Source organism: Tetrao urogallus (assembly GCF_951394365.1).
Source record: "Tetrao urogallus genome assembly, chromosome: 5".
Taxonomy (NCBI): Eukaryota; Metazoa; Chordata; class Aves; order Galliformes; family Phasianidae; genus Tetrao; species Tetrao urogallus.
Genome location: NC_136818.1, coordinates 57,310,982 through 57,334,870, shown reverse-complemented (window position 1 = coordinate 57,334,870; position 23,889 = coordinate 57,310,982). Strand labels below are relative to the sequence as shown.

The window sequence follows — 23,889 nt, the reverse complement described above, 5'->3', positions numbered from 1 at the left end:
GGAGCAAACTCTGCGGTATCTCAGTTAGCTCTTACCCTAATTACCGTTTACAGAGAAGTCCCAGCTAGATGAATGAGGATTGCAGTATAAAAGACTTTTAAATAAGATTTATTGATGTTACTACATGAATAATTCTCCTATCAGTGATGCATTTAAGAGTGCAGATACTGGGGGAAGAGGGAAGCCAGATATTCAGAATCATCTAAAACTGCATTTTATTTTTACGTTGTGGCTTTTGCTGTTTTTCCTACATCACCACACCCTGGGGGGAAAAAAAATAATTGAATCCCCTTGCTGGCCAGGTTTTTGAAAAGAAGAAAAAAAAAATAAAGTAATTGTCAACTTCATTGGAGCCAACAAATGCCACCTCATGAACATGGTCTGCAGTTGTCTGCTTACTGCTTATCACCACTGCTCAGCGCTGGAGGTGCTGCGTGCTGATGTGCGCAGGTATTTCAGCAACCTTCCTTGCTGGTTGAGCTGTGGTACGAAACAGTGCAGTAACAACCACAGTGTTTGGTGGGTAGCCAGTGAGAAATGCAGTGAAAGGCAAGCTGCAAAGAGGCACTGAAAAAAAATCTCTTGCTATACTTTCCGTACCTGAGAATTGCCCATTAGCAGAAACTTCATCCTGTAGCAGAACCTACACATCTCCTCACCGTGTCATCTTCTACTGCACACTGCTGTGACTTAGAAGGATGGCTGCAGCCCTGTGCTCCTTGGGAAGGGCAGTGAGGGCCTGGAAAACTGGGACATCGTGGGACACTGCTCCTACCACTTGTATATGGGGTGATGTGCACCATCGCCTGTGGGGCAGCCTGTGGCCACCCCTGTGGCCTGTGCCCCTGAGCCATTCTCAGTGTCATCCCCTCACCCCCTTCCAAAAAATCCATTTCTGGGCACCTGGCCTGCAGTGTGAAACAGCCTTTGTGCGATATTTTGTCAGCTACAAATAATTGAAAAAGGCCTACATAAAGTCCTAATTGTGCCACAGAACAGGCTCTTCAGTCATCCATCTTCCTATTAAACTTGCGAATTTCAGCTCTTCAGCCCTGTCGGAGTTATTTTCCCCTTCCCCTCCTTCTTCTTTTAAGCTTCTATTTATATTCTCTCAGTTGTCTCTGCCAGAAGATCTCATGTGGATACATTAGGCCTTTTCAAAAGGAAAGTTGGATTACAGCGATTTTTCTCCCCGTAGGACACAACAGCTTCATCCTTCATAACAGAGCAATGCACTATAACTTCATTATGGATGGCATGAAGCTAGCCTATTTAAACAGAATGCTTAATGATAGTCGGGAAGGCAGCAGAAATTCAATTCCACTGGTCTGTGTGGGAAAAGGGAAACTGTGCTTTTGGTATTTTCTGAGGCTGGCTTCTTGATTCTTAATTAAAGTCTCTTTTCACAGGAAAAAAAGAAAAGTAAGATTGCACTGGCACAGGTGAGATCTGCTACCTGGTGGTTGCTTCCACTTTGGCAGGTAGTGCGACAGACATGAAGTAATGTTAACAGCTGGCCTGGTGTCTGGGTATTGGACTCCTCCATAGTGCCTGATCAGCTCTGGAACAACATGCAGCATGTTGGTGTTCTCCTGCAGGGAATGCAAGTTCTAGGCTTCTTCCTTCTCCACTTCAGCAGCGCTGACCTCCAAAGTGTGCCCTGCTTGTTGACTTTGGCTGGGTGAAAGTGCCTCAGGCTAAGGAGATGGACTGAAGAAAACCTCATTTGGGGAAAATGCCAGAATAAACCGCCTTCTGTGAGCCTACAGTTGACATCAGACCACGAACTGTGGTGATGATGGGGGAGGCTTAAGAAAAACCCCAGCAAAAATGTAGCAAGATGTAGAAATTAGTGTTTTCCCATATTTTGAGAAAACCAAGTAAGTTTTGGTGGGGCCAAACGATGCTAAAAGGTCAGCCCTGTCAAAGTGAGTCCTTCACTGACAACTTGAGAGTCCACATATTATTTGTGTACTTGGGAGAGGCTGCTCCACATCGGTTTACCAGTAAAATCCACACATGTAGTTGAAGTTTCTAATGTTTGAAAGCCATGATATCTCATCCCCTCAAAAACTAAGATAGTGGCTAATTATGTATCAAGAATCTGTATCAGAAACTTCTGGGAAGTTACAGACGTGTTCCACTGTGAGCATTATGTGCTGAAATGAATTGTATTGATCCCCAGCAAGGCCAACAGGTGGGAGCATCCCCATATGGAGTTTGGAGGGGAAAACAGTGTTTTTTACTTCTTTTACTGGTATTTAACACTGCAAAAGGAAAGCTGAGGGCTTCCCTGGAGACAAACAAGAATCTGCAATGGAAAATAAGTATAAGGAAGGAATGGCTCTGGGATGGACAAATGCCCAGGCTGTTGAGTACACTGTCCACTCAGCATGTCTCGCACTTGGGCTAGAAGTTAGGTACTGTGTCTGTCAAGGGAGAGCAAGTCATCCACGCTCTCTGTGATTTGTTCTGGAAGCAGTTTGGACTCAACAACTGCAAAGGAAATGTCAGAGAATAGGAAGCCAAGAGAAGCTCGTCAAAAAGACATCTGGTCCTGCTGTCCTTAATGGGAAATCTCCCCTTGCTCCAGCCACTCTTCCCAGCCACGCTCTTTTGAAACAGTTAATGTTCGAGAGAATCCAAAACATTGCTGGAATGTATCAGACTCAAAGCTTTTGTATATCCAAGCAGCTGAACAACTCTGGTTTTGTTTCTGTTAGGGCTGATTTTCTTGCCTTACATCGAGGTGAACATCAGAAATGGCTGGAGAGAAGACAGCAGAGTGACAGCAGTGTAAGGCTAGTTTAAGCTGGGGGAGGATTTCACCATCTCTTTTATGGCCAAAATCATGAGGCACTTCACAGGGAAGCAAGAAGACCTCAGAGGGATCACCCATGGACAGGATGGTTGCAGGCCTTCAGAAATGAGGTGTTCGTGTCCTGTTCTCCAGCAGCCTACTCCTATTCCACCATGTGGGTTTGCTGGCAACCACCACGATATCCCAGCAAGGACCCATCTGCCTCCCTGCTTCTTCTGGCCTCTTCCTCACTGGCTGAGCCCTTGCAGGCTCCCAGTGCTTCCCTGGAAGCAAGGACAGCTCTGATTTGCTGAAAGCACCCATAAATGTTACCTCTGGGGAAAGAAGCTCCTGAGTGCGTAAGCAGGGTACTTAGCACAGCTCTGCAGTAAAGTCACCTGGCAATGACATTTCCTGCAGCTGGTCTCACGTGGGATGTATTTGATTTGAGGGCTTTTGACTGTATCAGTCAGGAGAACGTGTTGTGCAGGTCTGGGAAAAAACAAAAACGTTTAGTGTCACCTATGAATAAAGTAGAGGACTGGGATTGTGCTTCTGCACAAAGTACTTAGCAAATCTTAGAGTTTGCTTAGGCTTCTGCATGTGTACTCAACTGCTTCTCTGTTCCACATCCAGCTGAAGTGTGAAAATGAGAGTCTGCAAGGCCAGAGAGGCAGAATCTATGTGGTACACAAAGACTAATTTGAGACAAAGGTGTCTGTCACAGCCACTGAAAGCCACAGCAGAGTACCTAAGCAAAAACTCAAACAGGATGATCTTGGCCCTCAAAGCTTGTAAAAAATAAGTAATTGCTAATACTAATTATAACTAATAACCATCACTAATAACAAGGGGAAAAAAAGCAAGAACTACATGGGTAGGTGGCTGTCGATTGATTCCAAGAAGCTCCAGCGTGAAAACCAGCACACAAATGTGAGCACTACCTGGGCAGAGAAGCAAATGTCAGGATGTCAGCACCCACACTGGGAATATTGGCTCCTTGTGTACATTTCCCAATTTTATCAAACCCTCAAAGCAGCTGTGGAATGTCAGTGTCCTCATCACAGCCAGGAGAGGGGTGACAGGGACTAGCAGGGCTGTAAGGGCTCAGGGGCCCAAAGACAGGAATCTCGGGTATCTGCTGCCTTGATGCTTCACATCATCTTTAATTAGTTTGTTTAACTGCTATTATCCTTCATTATGCTTTCTGAGTTCAGAGTGAGTACCCACCTGCTTGGAGGCATGGGCACGCCTCAGGAGTTTGCGAGCTCAGGGCAGCAGAGCTGGGTTTTGAAAACTGCAGTTAGTTTTCAGCTGTCAGTGTGGGGACAAGTCAAACCTAACTGAAACTTCTGTGGAGTTGGAAGATTTCTACTGGAAGTCTCCATGTACGTTGCCTGTTGTAACTCTGGGCCATGGAATGGCCTGGGTTGGAAGGCACCTGACACCTTCCTGCTGTGGGCAGCAATGCCACCCATCAGGTCCAGCTGCCCAGGGCTCACCCTGCCTGGCCCTGAGCACCTCCAGGGATGGGGCATCCGCAGCTCTGGGCAGCACTGCCAGGGCCTCATCATCCTCATTGGAAAGAATATCTTACTAATACCTAATCTAAATCTAGATGAGGAGATCTCATTGTGTCCTTCCAGTACTTGAGGGGAGCTTTATACACAAGAGGAGGAATGACTTTTACACAGTCTGACAGTGAGAGGACAATGGGGAATGGCTGTGAGTTAGGAAGGCATTCATTACACAGAGGCAGTGAGGTACTGGCAGTGCTGCCCAGAGCTGTGGGTCCCCATCCCTGGGGGTGCTCAGGTTGGATGGGGCTCTGGGCACTGATCTGATGGGAGGCACCCAACCCAGGGCAGGGCTGGGACATCTTTGAGGATGCTTCCAACCTAAGCCACGCTATGATCCTATGACCCCAGGGACACCTCGCTGGGAGAGCAGCCCTGTGCAGGAGGCAGCCCCTGCCTCGGCAAAGCTACTGGGAAGCAGGGCACGGGCTCAGTGCCTCGGGGCTGCAACAGAGGGACTGTCCCAGGGACGGCGGTACCCGGCTGCTCCATCCCGGCACGGAGAGCTCCGGGGCGCGCCGCTCTTCTGGGACAACGTGGAGCTGCCCCCGCCTGGGCCCGGCTGCCGCTCCTCTCCCCGCTTCCCCACCTCGGAGCCGCGGGGCGGAGCGGAGCGGGGCGGGGCGGCCCGGGCCGGGATCCGGTGCCGGCGGCGGGCAGGCGGTGAGCGGCGGAGCGGTGCGGAGCGCGGAAGGCAGCGCCGTGTCCCGGAGCGCCGGGGAGCCCCGGCCGCGGCCCCTATGGAGAAGTATAAAGGTGAGGAGACGCCGCGTGTGTCCGTGTCCACTGCTGCTCCTGGGGAGCGGCGTCGGAGGGGAACGATCTCGGGTGGGGGACTCGGATCGCTGTGCCCGCGAGTGGAGAACCGCAGTGGGGATGGAAAACCACGAGAGGGGCCGGGCGGTGCGAGCTGCGAGTCGAACCCTTTTTGCCGTCCGAAAGCTTTGCCGGGGTCTGTCTGCTGCAGCCTGCCCGCTGCCTCCCTGCGCAGCGATGCTCGGGCGTAGCACCGGGAAGGGCTGCGGGCGGCTCTCGGAAAGTTCCCCGCCTTGGGAGCCGCCGGAGAGCCCCGCGCTCGGGTGCGCTCGGCCATTTCGGCCGCTGCTGTTCGTGTTAACCTTCCCGGGGAGAGCGGAGCCGGCGCTGGGACCCGCTGTGTAAACGGGGCTCTGCCGAAACCGCCGCCCTCCTCGGGACGCCTGGAGGTGTGAGAGGGGGACTTGGAACTCAGCACACGTGTGCCTGCCTGACCCGTTTGCGTTTGTTTTCCTCCAGTTGGCAAGATGTGGTTGAAACTCAGCAGATGCGTTCAATTCATATCCCTTTTCCTCTAATCCTTCTTCAGTAGGGCTTCATATAATATCAAAGTATCGCACTGGCTGAAATCAATCTCTGTTTTCTGCCTGAGCTGCACGAGTCCTGCAGCACCCCAACACAGCCAGCGCTGTACCTCCTGTTGCATTTTGGTTCCCGTTTACAATCGATGCTTTACAAACCCAATAAGCACAACAGCAGCGCGCTGCTGGACTGACGTTCAAGATGATATTACAAGTCAAATATTGTGCAGCTTTTTTTTTTTTTTTTTCTTTTTCTTTCTTCTAATTCTGGCAGGACCTACACAGTTCCATTCAGTTCCAGCAGCAAAGCAAAAGATTCATTAAGATTCAGCTATGTTTTGTATGTTGTCTTATTTAAATATGCACACTGCTTCTTCAGAGCAGCAGGGATGTGTTCTGCACATGTGGAATGAATAGCAAGTGCTGCGATGGTGGGGGCTTGCTAGTGCCTTTCTGCCAATGGGAGCGAGTGTGTGCGTGGGAGCCAGCCCAGCATTAACGAGGGTGCAGAGGGAAACAGCCATGAGGGTGGGAACTGCTGGCAGTGCAGAGGGCACACGTGAGGCAGGGCACTGAGGAGCAGGTGGAGAAAGCAATGAGTGGCAGTTAGTGAGCACAGGAAGAGGCGTGTGTGCTGGTGGGGATGGGTGGTGGGAGCTTTGCCTGTGCCACTGGCTGGACAGAGTGCTCGTGCAGGGAAATGCTATGATGCTGGAGATGGGTGGAGGCAAAGGGCACTGTTAGGCAACAGAGTGGTGTTTAGGGAGGAGGATTTTGACTCCAAGGTCCTTTTTATTACTTGGAAATGAAGGTTGCAATCATCAGCAGACAGCAATGCTGTTTTCCTTAAGTACAGGCAGGGCTCCCAGCTGGCACGCAGGTGTCCCTGCTGCTTCAGAGGGTGACACACCACAGGAATCCAGTTGGACAGACGTGTGGGGCCGGATGGGTGCGAGCTGGGGCTGGTGGCCCGTGGGGTGGCACAGAGAAGGACTCAGGTGGTAAAAACCCTCCTCAGAGCTACATTCCTTTCCCAGCCCATGCCAATAGGGGTGTGGGGACAACTGCACAGGGGAGTTCCTTGGCACTTGTTAGGTCTTAGCAGGAGCCAATTGGTGCTGTAGATAAGGATTAAAGGGGTGACTTGGTAGGAAGATGAGGTGTTTGCTTGCTAGCTATTGTGACTGGACTGGGAGGAGATCTGGGTGTGGGCCTGTTTGGGATTTTGTGCACGTGTTCTTTTTAACAAGTTCTTGAAAATACACGGTGATATGACTAGGATTAAACTGTGAAGCAGAGAGGACAATGATAAGAGCCATGATAATGGTCTGAGACCCTCTAGAAAACTCAGTTAATCAAATTGAAATGATTCAAATGAATGTGATCCATACAAACATGTGTTTTCTCTTCAGCTGAGCACCAACACAGCTGTTGTGCTCAGCTAATCGTCCTGGTGCACCTGGCAGCTGGAGAAAATGGAGTGGTGAGGGCCCTGTACCAACCCCAACACAGCGCTCAGCTGCTGGGCTCAGTCCTCTTTGATTAATGTCCTGAGTAACTCCTTGAGTGAGTGACCTCAGTGGGTTTTGAAGAAGGAAACAAGCACAGGAGTCATTTGTTCAGCAGGGATTTAGGAGATGAAACCTATTTCTGGGACAGAAACCGCAGCCTGTCTCAGTGATACATCTGCTGTGCCCTTCCAGCCAAGCCATCCCACGCACCATCACTGTGCCAGGGTCATATTTCTGTCTCAGAGATGGGCAGAGGGTGCAGTACCCTTCAGTCCTGCTGCTCTGGTGTCTGTGTGGTGTTTATTTCCTGCGTGGGGCAGCTCTCACCCCTTCACACACCTTCTCTGCTCCAGTTGCATGCATGGGATCCCTATGAATGAGTTCTTTGTGTGCCAGTTGCTTTCACTGAGTGCCCACAGCACAGGGAGGGCCTATGCGAAAGTGCTGCTGCTTCTTGGAGCATGGCTCCAGCTCCAGACAGGGATGGGGGAGCAGTACGGTAATCTCAGGACCAAAACCCCAAGCTCCCCTGCATGTGGGTGATGTATTCCTCCCAATCATTCTACCGGGCTCAGTGGAGTCACCGTCCCTGGGAGGGCTTACAGGAAATGCAAAGATATGGTACTGAGTAATGTGGCTTAGAGGGCATGATGGTGACAGGTTGACAGTTGGACTGGATGTTCTTAGTGGTCTTTTCCAATCTCAATTATTCTAAATTGGGTATGCTGTTGTCCTGAGAGCTTCCTACCTACTTCCAAACAACCTGCTGTGCCCTCTGAAGGGCAGCAGCCAACCAAGGCAGGGAAGTGTGTCTTCAGGCACCAGCCACCAGAGAGCCCAGAGCTGTAGGGAATGTTTGTGAGGAGCAGAACTCAGCTGTGATTAATCGCGATGCAGAGCATGAGCAACTGGGCCATAGGCAATGCTCCCTGAAGCAAAGGGACCAGTGCCTGCAACTGAACTGGGTTGCCGTGGTCCTGGAGCCAGTCTGACGGGCTGCCTGCTGGTGTTTACTGGTGGTGGCAGGTGAGTCACCACTGCTCTGCTCCCAGGTCAGCAGACAGCACGTGTGTTGTGCTGTGGTCTGCCTGTGTAGCCTTTGGGTGTCTGTCTGCTTTGACCCCAGGATGCTGCTGGTGCCAGCCCTGCTCCTTGCTGGGCTAAAGTGAAATAAAAGCTGGTGCTGCACCTGTGGGGCAAGTCATAAGCATTCAGCTTCAGCCCTGCACCAACCCCAAAAGGCAAGGAGTGGGGCTAAAAGGCACTGAGTGCAGCTGCTGGTGGTGGAAGCATGAGTGGGGCACTTTGGCTCTGTCACTGGGCACTCTGGCCTCAAATCCAAAATGTGCAGGTCAGCGTCACCAGCATACTATTTTTTTTTTCCTGTTATTTCTTCTTCCTCCACTGACCTATTGACTTTTTTGTGGGCAAAATTCCATAGAAAGCGCATCTGAGGATGGTTTGATGTATGGCAACATTGTCTTCAGTTATAAACAGCTCTGTCTGGAATTAAATATCTCAGAATTATAGGATCAGGCTGAGACTCCCACATAACGCATGTGTTTGCCGCTTGTGATTTAATAGAAGCCAGTATGTCCCCTCCTTGGATGGACTGTGCTCTGTCTTGCATAAAAATTTTTCTACTGTCTTTTCTCCCCCCTGTTTCATTTGGATCTGCTTAGGATGAAAGCAGTGTAAGGCTTACAATAAGTCTGGGAAGCAGAGACCCACCAGCCCCAGCTGGCAGCCCAGCCTGTGGGCTTCCTTCTGCGTGCAGGAATTTAAACCTTCCCCTGAGACTGTGGGAGCAGCCACTGCCCCCAGCACGGGGTGCTGCACATGGTTCTCCTCTTGCTCTTGTGACTTGGGATTAAAAATATCTTTAGTCTCTCCATCTCACTAATAATTAATGGCTCTGGGCTTTTCGGAGTCAGCACAAAGTTTGGAGAGTAGAGGTGGGCTGCTCAGCAGCCTGGATGCTCTTGGCAGCTGTTGGCGTAACGCTTTGGCAGCAGTGCTTCTAGCAAGGTGGGTCCAAGATAGGAGTGTGTTGCAGTTTGTGCTTGGGCTCCTTCTCATGTGGATTGGGCTTGATGGGGAGTGATAGTACAACCTCCTTCCTGGGGTTGATCTACTGGAGGCAGGTGTGAGGGGAAGTGTGTGCACAGGTCCCCGTGGGCTGAGGTAAGGTATCTGCATGCACATCTCTGATCCAGAATCGCTCTGCAGATCGCATCGTTGTTATTTATCACTGAAAAGCATGAGAGGTATTAAGGCTTGGGAAGAAAGAGCTGGCTCACACAGAATGTGAGTTACCCAAGGGTTTTGCAATGTCACTGGTGAGCTGAACGTCTCTCCACAAATGTGTTTGAAACGTGGAGCTTCCTTGGGCTGAGGAATGCAACGGAGCCAGCTGCAGCCCCACCAGCTTCCAGTAGCATCCATTTGTCATTTGTTGGAGCAAAGCAGCGCATGTGTCCAGTCAGCATGGTGCCAAACAGCTCTGACTTCCAATGGTCCCACTGTGTGTGAGCGGAAATCAGCAGTAGTGCAGGGATGCTCTTTGGAAATGGGTGCATGGTCACAGTGGGTATAGTTGGCCACCACCTGCAGCTGTGAAAGTGTGCAAGTGCAAAAATGAGGGTTGCAGAAGTGGCAATGTGGTAATGCCAGGCTGTGGCAGGGCTTGTGACAGCTGGGAGCCATCTGTCCACCCCCATCAGCTGCTCCATCCCTGCAGTTTGGCTGAGGAGCACGTCCTATCTCCTCTGCATAAATCTGGTGTTTTCAAGGATATTTTGTGTTTTACTGCAGCCTCTAAAAATGTGCCTGCTCATCTTGAATGGTGGAAACTTTTGCTGCTTTTACTGTCATATATCTCAGGCCTCTCCATTGCCCTGGTGTATACAGAATCAGAGAGAGAGCTGAGGTTGTGATGTACTGTTCCACATCTGCTATAGGATTGCTTGATCTTGGCAGCTGATGAGGTATGAGCAGCCCCATGTGAGAACTGTTCAGGCTCATCGGGCTCCACCTATACAGCAGCTGGGCCCTCCTCACCTTGTTGCCATCAGCCGGGTTAGGGATGGGCTGCAGCATCCTCCTCACCTCACTTCAGAAGCACAGACTGCAGTGTGGATCCCACCCAGCTGTGTGTGACCTGTGGGATCTGGGATGTTCCCCCGTCTCGAAGCTCCCCACTTCCCTGAGCAGTAGTCAGAGTGCAGTGCTGGTGATGCTCAGCCCCTACAATCCCCAATCTGTGTGCACAGCTTTTTGTCCAGTCAGGAGCTGTGCTGTTGCAGGGTGAGGGCTGTGCAGGATATGAGCCTGCTGAAAAGGCACACGCCAGGTAATCTCAGAGGCATACAGCAGGTGTGCACTCACCTAAATGCAAAACCAAAAGGTCACATTTCTTCTCGCCAATGCCAAACAGAAGTCAGCTACTGTACCACTTAGCAAAGCAATGCTTGTAGATGATTTACTCTTCAATTAAGCATGGTATTGTTTTATATAAACACAGGTTCTCATTGCTGCTTCAACTTTATCCCATCTCCTCTTTCCAGTCATTATTCAGGACACATGCACAGCATCTTTCAGTTCACGAGTGGTGCTGGCTGATGATGTTACCAGTTCCGTAGGTGCCACACCAGTTAGGTCTCTTACTGCAGCTTTGAAACCATTCCCCTGATGAGAAGACTGCTGAAAGGAATTATTGCCTTGTTGGTACAGGTTGCCTTGTTGGTACAGGTTGCCTCAGTGTGCTGTCACTGATCCAAGCGTCCATAAATGCATCAGTGCTTGCAAGCGGGGCTTGGTTTGTGTCTAAGTCTGTTTGAGCCATAGGGACTAGTTCTAGGAAAGTTCCCCAGATCCAGTAAGTCAGTCTTGAAGTGTGTTTCTTATGCTAAGCTTCACTCCTGATTTCTGGGTTTTTGAATTGTAGTTCTGCCTCTGATCCTGATCTGCAGATATTGAGGTGCTGTTAATGCAGTCTGTCATCTGAACTCTTAGATCGTGGCAGCTAGTCCGAGCTCCAGCACAGCAGGGTCTTGATTTAATCACCTGTATATGCCAAAATCCCTATCAAATCTATCTAAATGGATTACCCTGTGTGATACTGGCAGTGTCTCCTGGCAGCGTGTGAAGTGGAGCAGAGCTGGGTGAGGATGCAGTTGCTCCAAGGCTGTGTCTATTAGCACTTTGTGCTAGATAACTTCAGTGAGCGTAGTTTGCAGCTCGAGCTGCTCAAGCAGATGCTCTCTTTGAGTGCGGAAGAGGTCTATTTCTGGAAATTGAAGTGGGAGTTGGTGGTGTGGGGGGAAGCAAAATGGCAATTGAAAGTTATACATTATAAAGCCTGAATTCCCATGTCTGGCTGAGAAGAGAAACAAATGCTTTCTCGACCCGGGATGCCTCAGCATTCCCAACAGCAGGATGATTTATCTGTAGTTGTGATAGCTTTCCAAGCCTCAAAGCAAAAAGAGCAGCAGCAGTTACGTTGTACTGCTGTGGCTGAGTACAGTGGGCTCCACGCAGTGCCCAGCCTGAAAAACTGGTGCTGTGGGAAGGGAAAGTGAGTATGGCTGTGGGTTTGGGCACCTCTATTCCTGGGGCAGCCTCCATAGGATTGCCTCTGGCTGAAACCCTGCATTAAACAGCATGGAATTGAACTTCTGTGTTTGTTGGCTACGTCAGCCTTCCTTCAATTCTTCGGCTTGAATAATGACATCCCCCTTTGGTTCTGTGCGCTATTTGCTGCCAGTGTCATTCCAGTTGTGATGATTCTTTTATTCTCGTGCTGATCACCTACCAAAATCACTGGTGTTTGAAAGCCTGGGGACAAACAGGAGCACAGCCACTGAGGGAGCACAGAAGGGTGTTTCTGAGTGAGGACTTTGAGAGCAGATACAGGGTGTCCCGTTAATGCTGAGCATGCAATGAGATGGGTATTGCTGCCATTAATGTAGGCAGTTCTGTCTCTGTGAAACTGAGTGAAACAGCTGTATGAAATCTGTCAGCTGCTGTGTGCCACTTCCAAATTGCATGTTCTTACTTCTGTCAGATATTTCGTGTCTCTGTGACAGCTCTGTGAGAGCATGGTACTCCAGTGCTCTCTTTTAAGGTATCCTTATAATGTTTAATTCTGGTCAGACAGCCTCCCACTGTCACTCTTCATTAGCTGCAAAACCTTCTTGGTTTGCTTTTGTTCCCATACTGGATGGAGGTTTTTGTTGGAAATGCTCTGTTTTCAGCATATGTTCCTGTTTTTCCTGACAAACATGAATGTCTGTTGGCCCACATCTAGAGGAGGTGGGAAATGCCAAATTCATTCCTTGTGTCCCTCCAGCACAGCTGATGGATGGAACGCAAGGGTCAGATTTGATCTGAGGTTTAGATTGGGCTTACTGAAAGTTTAACCAGTTGTTATTGATAGGTTCCTTTACTGATTGCACCAGAAATATTGTTAAGATGCTTTGGCACACCGAGAAATCAAACCTTCAAGTTAACAAAAGCTGATGTGTGATAGAGGAGGAATGCAGAGCTGGGAGCATATTCACCCCGCAGAAATGCCGGCGCTTCCGGGTGCTTGGAGCACAGGCATGGCTGACCCTTCCTCCAGACATAATTCCTTGGACTGTGAAAAACAAGGAGGCTTGAGCACACTGGGGATGGGCTGTATGGGAACAGCCAAACCCTCTGCACAGATCTCAGCAAGGGCTGGGAGCCCCACTGCTGAGAGACCCCGTCAGTGCTCCACATCTTCATCTTCTGCTCAGCTGTGATGAAACGGCGCTCCTGAAAGCTTCTGCTAATTCCAAATTCTGCATTGGAATTTCAAATTTCCTTTCAGTGCTTGCCCATAAGATCTCCCTCCCTTGTTCATACATTCACTTTTTGTCTGCATTGTTCCCAAAAGTGCAGGCCTGCTCTGCCGTAGTATGGCAAGAAGGAAGTAAACTATTCCCTTTTTTATATGTAAAGGGAGCTGCTGCCTAGCACGGAGCTGGCTTCTAGATGAAAGAGTCAAATGCCAAACTGTTCTGTTTCAGTTTGAGCAGGAGCAGCTTTGATCTAGAAGAGATGATTCAGTCAGTAGCGGGAAGCAATTCTTTATAGTGAATTCAGAAATAAAGCCCTAAGATCTGGGCTGTGACGTGTCAGTCACAGCGTATGTTATGTGAAAATGAAAACCATAATGTCTGAAATGAAGTGTGGAAGTTTTTCAAAACAAAAGGAAAAGAAAAAAACAAAACAAAACACTCGTGATGTTGGTTGCCAAGAGCTTTCTTGCAGCCAGAGAGGGTTGGGGTGGGGGAAGATCACTCCTGGAGCGATGGGAGCAGTGAGCAACGTGGACAAACTAGGAAGGGGAGAGACTTCCTGCACTGCAGCTCAGGCTGGAGGTGGGGCCAGGATTGAAATCTGGGTCTCTTGGACCTGAGTCAGACTCTGTAATGCACATTTGCTGCCTTGCCACCCTGATTCGATGCGACTCCTTCACCACCGCTCTCTGAAGAAGGCAGATGCGGTGAGACCTGACTGGTCACAGGGTCTGCTCTGGTTGTGTGAAGCAGGGATGGCCAATTCCTGCTACTGAGATGCTTTCATTCGGAGCCAGGTGTCCGGCCCAGATCCATGCAGCTGTATTTTGTGGCACCGCAGCTGCCCAAGCAAACACAGCTGGACCTGGGCTGGGTCACAGCGCAGGCCACGATGTGCAGGCATACATGGGGCTGGGTGGCTGGGTCAGCGTGCTGCGTGGCCAGGAGCCGGGGGATGTGGTGAAACACATCTGGTGTGAGGCAGCAAGCTTTTGGCAAGTCCCAGTGCAGAAGTGTCACTGGTGCTCAGCACTTCTGCAGCTGCACTCTGCGTTCAGTGTATGTTTTGAGGTGTTGTTGTCCTCTGCAGGTTAAGAACACGCGGCTATCTAGCTGAGGGAGATCCTCAGAGAACGTTTATTTGTTGGTTTCAGTGGCTGCATGCAGTAGGCGATAGAGACTTCTTTGACACAGAAAGCCTGTGAAACCTCCTGCTATCCAGCAGGTTATTCCTGCTGAGAAGGATTGCCCAGCCCTTCAGTCCCACCTCCTTGCCTGCTTCATCTTTGACATTTGCTCTCCTTCCCACCCTACTGGCAGGCAGCTGCTAGCTAGCTTCTGCCCAGGCAATTTTTGCTCACTGGCAGACCAGAGAGCAAGGGGAGCAGTGTGCTGGGAGATCAGCCCATAGGGTAGTGATGCTCCAATCAAGTGTGCTCCTTTGGGATGCTCAGGGTGTTCAGGTCCCCTGTGGTCACCTGGCAGCAAGGACTGCCTTACCCCTCATTCTAGCCTTCCCTGGTAGTAACAAGCTTTGTTATGAGATACTTGTTTGACGAGGTGACTCAAGGTATAGAGAAGAAGGAATTAAACAGGGAAAAAAGTCCCTTGTTTATCTCATGTTCCAGAAAGTGTGCATCTTGTGGTATTTTCCCCATTTGAAAGGTAAATATTCCAAGTAATGTGACTTCCCTCAGATCTCTCAGGGATTAATCTGTGATCTGGGAGGTTTCATTATTCCTGGGGATGTGGTGTGAATTATTAGTCCTGGGTGTATATGATGGAATAGTAAGATAAATTCGTTCTTTGGCACGGGAAAAAAACACCACCACCACCAACAAAAAAAAACACCAAAACCCACTTTTTTGCATGATGCCAAAGAACAGCTACTGTTGTGATGTGAGAGCTGGAAGAAGTGTGGTGTGTGTACCAGGAGATGTGCTGGGGATACAGAGACCCACAACAAACTTGCACTCAGAAGTGAACTGCTGAGCTTCTGCAATGTCACTGTGTGGCTTGTAACCCTTGACGGGAACAGACCTGTCTTCTGGGTGGAAAACATGACAAAAATATTCATCTACAGCTATACTGTGATACCTTTGCAATCTGTTGAGCTTTCTTTGAACAACCTCCAGATCTTGTAAAACTGATGTTTGTGAATTGTAAATAGTAGTAAAGGTACCTGGGTGCCATCACTGTTCTTAACTACTCTTAACGTAGGTCATAATAAAAAGTAACTTCAGTCCAGAACCGGAATCCTCAAAGCTGTAGGTGTGCCCAGTACTGCAGTATTGTCACTGGCATGTCTTCTAGTTGAAAGAAAATTGGTAGGATGAACATTGTATCAGAAAAACAAAGTAAGCCTGTAGAAATTTCTGCTTGCAGTGAAGACTGTAATGTTTAAGTGATAGGACAAAGGGATAATAAATAATAAATGCAGAAGAGAACAAGGAAATCATGTAATAACAATAAGGGATCCAAACATATGGAAAATTCAATTCTATGGAGAATTAAGTCACTATTATGTAATCAGGATCAATGGAAATGAGCTGATGTCAGTATTGGACTGGCTTAATGTATGCATGGAAAATTGTGTCCTTTCGGACAGACCTGCTAATAGGAGTGAAAGCTCCACGCACGCCACATTTCCATTAACTGTGTTTTATTTTTTACCTAGAAGGGTTCTGATTCAAATCCAGCAGAAGTAGGCTTTCTTCTAACTTGAAACTGATTTGTTGTCTGGATCTAAAAACTCTGTAGAAGATGGCAGGCAGTAAAACCCTGCTATAAACATCTACCTTATACTGGTTGTTTTTGGGCAAAACTTTTTTTTTTGTTGTTCTAATTGAACTTTTTGCACAACAGAGTTCCTGATCACCTCTCCAGGTATGGCTGTGGTGGCCCACAGCCTTGGAAAATCCCCACCTAGATAGGAATTTCCTTCCTGAACCCCCACTTGAGGACTGGAAGGAGCAGTACCTTGCACCAAGAGGTGCCCCTGTGCCCAGAGAGTGGAGACTCCTGCAGTGTTACAGGTCGTAGAATCATTTTGGCTGGGAAAACACTTCAAGATTATCATGTTACAAAGCTGCTCAAAGAGCTGCTGCCTTATAGCATGGCTGTCATCCTGTGAGACAGATCCTGTAGTTGGGAATACAGAGCAGTAGAAAAGGGGTGGGAAGCAGTGGGATATATGAAATAGACTTGAAATCCTGGAGTGGTTACTGCATAAGAAAACATGTCTGAATCAACAAGTTAGGGAAAAAAGTCAGCTGTTAGATGTTAGTGGCTGGAGCTGTCATGTGAAGTGAATGTGTGGGTGGTTTCGAATTAGTAGAGATGCCAGAGGTGGGAAGAGACCAATAGGAGAAAAAGGGATGGGATAACCTGACCTTTGCCTGTTTTCAATTCAGTGAGAGCATGAAGGGAGTGGGAGAAGTGAGTGGGAGGTCTCTAAGGGTGTCATCATGGGAGGGAGCTTGAGTTGCTCAGCACCTCACACCCACGGGGAAGGGGAGCCCTCACCCTGACCAGGCACTTCTGCTGCTCGCTTTATGCCTGCTCTGATAGGCAGCCCACCCTCTGAGCCAGTTTCACTGGAAACCACTTTGTTGTTGCTGCATATACCTTCCATGGAATGAAAGTTGATATGGCTCAGTGGAGGGTGTGATGAATACTGTTGCTAGTGCAGGAGAGGACTGAAACTAGCCAATGGCAGGGAAAAGAAAGAGGAAAGAGAAGCACAGGGGTCTCGTTAGCTTTGTGTGTTCCTCAAATGGAAAGCTTCTTAGTCATTGAAATAACCTTTATGTTTCTCAAAGTGATCTCATGGATAGGAGATAGGAAAAGGTGTGGAGGAAGGTATGACAGAGAGCATACAGCCTTATCTTCAATTCCTTAGACGTTTCTTCTGCATATCTTATTTAGCCTCTTTAGCTTAAGAAACATTTTCTGTGCTATGAAATAATCACTCTTAAAATGGTGCTAGAGAGGTGAAGACACCCTTGGCTTTGCAAGCAAAGTTAAATTGATTGCATCTACTTCCTGTCCAGCAGATCTGTTGAAAGATGGCCAGTGTCTTTCCTGAGAAACAGCTGCTCAGAATTTTGGGAGGAAAAATATTTGATTCCTCACATTCTGGCGGATTTGAGGCTCACCAGCTGGTTCAGCAGCCTGCCAAGGCTCACGCTGTTGTGGAAATGTACAGTAACTGGGCATAAGTAGCTCTAAGCCCTTTCTGGACTTGAGCATGAAAATATATTAATGCTGGGAAGCTGTTGAATGTCTCTTTCAAAGTAGAAATAAATCAAAATGGAATTGCTCTGACTGCCCACAAATAAACTCATTTTGGTGAATTTTCTGTTCCTGTTCCCACAGCACCTCTTAAGCTCTGCCTGCTGGCTGGAACTGTCCAAGCCCTCCAAGGGCCTCACACTGATCAAGGCTGTGTTTGAAATATGGTATTTGACTGAAACCCTCCAGTTCTTATATTTAGTTTTTGAATACTTGTATGCACAATTTGTATTATTTCAATTTGAGGATGAAATTCCTTACTGTGTTGACTGAAATAAACAAGGAGAGGTAGATGGAATGCTCAGGTCAAAAAGACTTTTCTGGAGCAAATGCAGTATGTTCTCTGTATTAGAATGCAATGGTGATGCTCAGCCACAGAAACAGCTTTATCCAGCACAAATGCTATTGTACAAGTGGCTGGGCTGTGGATGGGTGGGCTGTAGGTCAGTTAGTAACTGGCTGGATTTTGGAGTTCAAGGAGAACAGGGTTGTGGTTTGTATTCTGCCTGAAGACTAGTTAGTTACTAGAGGTGTTTCCCGGGCTGTTCTGCCCTGGGGCTTATCTCTATCAGTGACCTGGCAGAAGGGAAGTATACATCTCAACAAATCTGCAGATTACATCAGTCTTTTGGAGGCAGCCAATAGACTTGAGGGTAGAGCTGCCAATACTCTTGGAAGGTTATTGGGGAGATGTTTCATGGTGGGAGAGCAAGAGACAACAGACAAACAGAACAAGAAAGGCTCAGACTTAATATGAGAAAAACCCTTGACAATGAAGAGAGTCAAGCTGTGGACAAGATTGCACAGAGGTAGTTCAGTTTCCATCCTTCAAGGTTTTCACAGGATCAGATCTGATCACTGATCCCTAAGGAACCCAGTGTGAATTAAAAGTGAATGCTGCTCTAAGCATGCAGCTGGACTGGCCACTCCTGAAGTCTCTTTCACATGGAGTATTTCTGAGATCCTTCAGATTAATAGTGCTAGACAGAAACAGCATTTCTCCTCCAGAAGCTGAAAACTTCAGGATATAGTGGCATCCAGTGTGTGCATCTGTTTTAAGCAGGTGCTGTCCCATTCCCCACCTGTACCCATGAGCCTTAACAAGGGACAGTTATGACCCAGATGCTGCACTGGGAATAAATCCATGATACTCATATCACAAACCAGCTGCATTTAGGGTGAGTGGGGATATCCTTGCCTGCAGGGAACAGTTGAAGATTTGAGCTGTACTTAGCTGTTTCATGAGAGTTGTATGTATGCATTCTATCTGGCCAGGAGCTGCCTGTGTGCAGCTTCTGCATGGATCCTGAGATAGACTTCCTCCCTCTGGGCTAGCAGACTTGGAATAGTCCAGTCCCTTTGTGGCAAACCTGTCCATGGATTGTGAAGCTCAAATCAAGATTTTGTCAGTGTGGAGTGAATTGTTCTGTTGGGATGAAGTTCAGGCTGTAAAAGACCAGGGCTTCTTTGGATCTGACCCAAGAGTCATCTGACTCTTGGAAGGAATCTGACAAAGCAGCTTCCATCTATTTGTATGGGTTTTAATGTTTTGTTTTGTATACACTATACAAAATTTCTGTACAAGATGTTCTTCTAACCCTATGAAAAGCAAAGCCAAGAGAGAAAATATGTGATGCACTGGTTGGAGGCATTCAGATACTGCCGGAGGGTTGTGATGCAATTTGGTAGAGTGCCAGTGTTTCAGTCGTAAACTGAACGTAGGTGAGTGCTGATTAAAATGAGCCCACACAGTATCAAGCTATTGCATCTGTAAGTTTGGTTTAAGGTAGCATGTGGATATACAGGTTAGGGTATAGACTCTGTCTGTGATACACGAGGAGTCTTAACTCCGTATTTCAGTCCACAACACAAACAACCCACTGATATGCAGTATTACTCTCTTAAATAAGCTTTAAAGATAGCAAGCATACCTTACTACTTATGTTTAGTTGATGAGTAGACACCTTGGAAAAATGTTTGCTTTATGTTCTACACCCAATTATCTTACACTTTTGATGTGTGTAAAATGCTAGTGACTGGTTCAGTGGCTGAGGGGAGAGGGGGGCTTTGTTAATCTTGACTTTACTAAGGCTTTGGTCATTGCATCCCATCCCTGCTTGGTGCCAGGAAGTCCAGCTGGAGGCCAGTTGCTAATGTTATGCCACAGGGCTCAATAATGGGGGTGGTACTGTTCATTTGTGACCTAGCTGATAGGGCAGAGTACATCCTCAGCACAGGTAACACAAGGTTCACAGGTAACAAAAGACTGAGAGGAGTGTTTGAAACAGCAACTGATTGTGGAAGGAGGTTATTCCCCTTTATTCAGTCCTGGTAAGTCGCTGGTAATACTGAGTCTATCTACTGCTGGGCTTCCCATTACAACAAAGTTGTGTATGTATAGAAGCTGGCTCAACAAAGTGCCATGAAGATGAAGGAGAGATGAAGATGATGGAGAAGGGGAGGTTTGGAGGGCCCTTATCGCTTTGTATAAATACCTAATGGGTGGGGAGTAAAGAAGACAAACAGACTTTTCTCAGTGGTATCTAGTGAAAGGACAAGAGACAGTGGGCACTATCTGGAATGGAACTCCATTTTAATGTAGGGAAAAGCTTTATAATTGTGAGCACTGTTGAAAACTGGACCACGTTGCTCTGAGTAACCTGCTGTAGGTGCTTTGGGCAGGTGTTGGAGTAGGTGCTCTCCTGAGGCGCCTGCCTACCTCACCGGTATGATCAGTGAAACCCCTTGGTTGGCAGCACAGAGCAAAACCTCAAGTGTTGGGAGCTTATGTCCCATGTCATGTCTAGGAAAAGAGCTTTTCTGTTCTAATGTATTTATGCCATCCCATTTCCTTGAAGCACCGCTAGGCACATCATGCAGAAGGGTGGTTTCATCAGCTGCTCTGCTTGGCTGGAGGGGAGACACTCTTTGGGTTGCTTAATTCTTTATTTTGGTTCAGCATGAAGTTGCATTGTCATTGTGAAGTCAGCATTCAGCATGAACCTCCCTTGGCAGGTTCATTGCTTCCATGCACTCATGAGCCACTTTTCCCTGTTCCTTTACTAGGAGCAAAAGGTGTGCTCCCACCCAGCAGTGGTTGATGTGGGCAGAGCCACGTTTCTGTCTCCAGCGCAGCCAAGCATGGTGCTCATCACAATGATGCTCCTTGGCTGCCTTCTGTTTTCAGAGCTTTGGAAGTGTCACTGGGATGTTCCTCATCAGAGGATCTGGCTTGCTGGGTCTCCTACATGTCCTGGAGTTGATCTGGGCAGAAGGGATTTCTAGTGGAAACGTACATCTGTTACTCCTTAAGTATGACCACTGTCAAGGTTTCCATCCCTTCAGAAAGCAGTTCTTTGCCAAAAGCCCAATAATCTCTGGTTTTTCAGGAGAGGGAATAAGTTGTGAGGATAACCAACCCTTTTATTTCTATTTTTTTCTTTTTCAGCTGAAGAGATGAGTTTGGTTTTAAATTACAGCATATTGAGTCAGTGCTTTTGACACCCACAGCTGTGTTGGCGGAAAGCTGCTGGAGGATTTGTTTGGGCAGGACCCTGTGCGTCTGTGTGGCTTTGGGAAGGACGTACCTTGCAAGGTGCTTGGCCCTACAGCTGCTCACAGCGGGTGCCGTGCGGCTCCGGCTTTGCTGTGCATCCCTGTCAGAGTGCGGGAGTCTGACCAGCAAAACAAATGACATTGTTTTCACATGGTGCAAAGCCGCTCCCTCCACCTTCCCTTGCCCATATCTCGACTCCGAGTCCTGAGGGGAAGCAGCAGGCTGAGTCATCTGGTGCTGTGTGTGTATTGACAGAACAGACAGGCAGAACTGGGAGGAGGGACCGACGCACCAGGAGTCTTGGCCAGAGATGATGGGCTTCCTCCTCCTCACCTGCCCTCGGGCTGGGTTGCAGATACCTCTGGCTTTGAGCCTTGAACTGATCAGGAGTCAGTTCAAGAAAACCACGGACGAGGCATCAAACTGCTGGGCTAGGTTTGAGTGCATTTTGCTTGAAAAACCTGGTATGTGAGCTCAAGTGAGGGATGGCAGCATGGGAAAGGTCTTTGAAGATTTATTTGTCCTGCTCTCAGCAGCAACCAAGATAAAAGAGCTGCTCATGCTTCCCCTTGTGCTATCCACAGCCAGGTAGCTCTGCTAGGCTTGCACAGGGAGTGCTGGGACTGCCTTGCCCTGCACTAGCATGGTGTGAACAATGCTGGGGCCGCAACCTCAGTACTGATACTGTGGGAGTTTTCTGAACTGCTGGAATCAACTCAGAAGTCAAGGTTGTTGATTTGTTTTTTGTTTTGTTTTGTTTTCAGATTGTTTTGCAGCCTCCTCGCACTCCCTCCCAGCCCCTTTCCTCCTGGAAAAAGAAAACCAAAGCAGAAGTTTAGGTTATTCTCCCGTGTTTCCCTTTTCTCCAGGACTCTGGCAGCTGATCTCCTCTTGATGAGCAATGCTGCCTGGGGATGCCATATACCCATGGGAGACAATTCTCCCTGTGCTGATGTATTGATTTTTGGTGAAAGTTCCATGCCCAGCCTTGCTTGCAGTCAGTGGTACCTCCTTTCAGGCTTTCTGTGAAAAGCTGCTTTTCTGCAGATCGGCTGTGTTTGCAAGTTTCCTTCTTCCTGGAATGGGCAAAGGAAGGGGCTGTGGTCCCGCTGTGGAGAGGGAGCCATGCTGAGAGGGATTGCTCCTTTCCTTTCTGCAGATCCCACCCACACTATGAGAAAAGGGAGTTTGCTGCTGAAACAAATAGGCAGGAAATGGGAAGTGAATAAAGGAAAGGGCTCCTTCACATGCCACGAGTGTGACCTGTGGGACATGCAGCTCTGTCAATGCTGTTAGCCTGGTGGTTAGGTTGCACTACAGGCTGCCTGATCAAGGGGAGCTGAGACCCAAAATCACATACCCAAACATTGCACCCAGGGCTGCTGCTGGAGTGGGCTGCTGGGCCCAGCCACCCCACTGCTACCGCATCCTCAGGGTTTGGATCGGGGGGGTTGAGGTCAGGGGATTTCTGTTTGTTTGTTCAGAGCTGTTTTATTCATGTACTCCTAATTGCATACAGCTCTCGCTGTTGCTCAGGCTGTGGCTTTCAGCTATCTTGAAATGAAAAGAAAATACATGTTTGTCTTCCAGCACCTTGGGAGCCAAGGGAAGCCTCAGACAGAGCCAAGACGTAACGTGGCAGTGCAAACACTAATATCCAATCTTCCCCAGATTCGTAATTAAGAGCCAGTGATTTTCCCAAGGTTACCAGGAGGACACTAGCCTCCAGGACCCGGCTGCCTGGCTGCCACATCACTAAAACTGTTCCTATGGTGATGAGCTAAGTGCTGTTGTTTTTTTGTGCCGGTTGCAGGTCTTTTATTTTTAATGCTCTCAGATGAGTGCTGCTGCATATCTCCCTTCTGTGCAGAGCCATCACCAGACCAAGCAGTTTTCAGGGGGCACCAAGAGAAGCAGCCTTTTACCCAATGGATCTTCCACTCCAAATGATGGTGTGGAGGTGAAGGAGGCCTGGGCAGCCACTGCAAGGGGCTGAGCTGGGCCTGCTGCTCTGCCGTTCTTTCTCATAGTATTTTTAGAGGAGGAATGCACCTCCTGACCTCTGCTGTGTGGGTAGCGAGCTCCCAGTGGTGCTCCAGCTGTGACATTCTGGGCAGCAGCTATTTTGGGGAGCATCTGGGTGTTTCCAGCTCCCCTGTGTGCACTCTGCATTTGCCTTCTCGCTTTTGTTGATGCTGCTTGGTAGTAACGAGGACATGGGAGCCCGCTGTGGTTTAGGATCTATTTTTTATTAGGTAAGCAGGAGACAAAATGTATTGTGGCTCATCGATCCTTTGTGGAGAAGTACCTGAGTGGAAGTGTGCAGGGAGGGCTATCAGCTACCTTTTGCTTTTTGTTTTTTGGTTTTTTTTTTTTTTTGTCTTTTTGCCTGATTGGTGCTCTCTGGCTTGATGCAATGTAGCCAGGGAAAGAAACAAATATTCCTGTGCTATTGAAAATGCCAGGCCTGTTTCCTGCCTCTTCTACAAGGAAGGGTATTTTAGGAATGAGCACAGCGTACATTTGAGGAGCTCCTCTTGTTTCTGCTAGCTGGTTGGGATGTTTTGTGAGGTCTGGAACCTCCTGCAGTTGGGAAAGCACTGGCAGGCTCCTGCCTGCTTTTGCATTGAGACATCCTTCCAGCCTGGGCACAGGCTCAGATCTGTCACAGTCTTGATGCAGAGTGAGCTGTGTGTGCTGTCGAGGGATGGAGGTAACCGTGGGCTCGACACCCTTATGGTAAATCAGGACCATAAACAGGCCAGTCACAACAATGCAGTGTTCTGTAAAGGTCTGTGCTGAGAAGATGGGTTTCTTAGTCATGGATTAAGGGAAATACATGAATTTCACAGAACCTGTGCATCATCCATCTGTTGCTGTAGGTGGTACAGGCTTTGCTGCAGGTTACATCTACATGTGGAGGCCCAGTGTGACAGTCACTAGGGCTGGAGCAGGCTGAAGTGCCCCTGTCGCTGGGAGGTTCAGCAGCT

At 48.5% G+C, this 23,889-nt stretch overlaps 1 protein-coding gene across 1 annotated transcript in view; it reads left to right on the top strand.

Annotated features, from left to right (window-relative positions):
- Positions 1-13,956: 13,956 nt before the first annotated feature.
- The window catches only part of AFAP1L2 (actin filament associated protein 1 like 2), a gene marked incomplete at both ends in the record, with an annotated part of 44,927 nt that continues 34,994 nt past the window's right edge, over positions 13,957-23,889 (top strand). The window contains one exon of the mRNA XM_079535939.1: positions 13,957-14,026. Within this exon, the coding sequence (XP_079392065.1) occupies positions 13,957-14,026 (70 nt within the window). The remainder of the gene's footprint in view (positions 14,027-23,889) is intronic.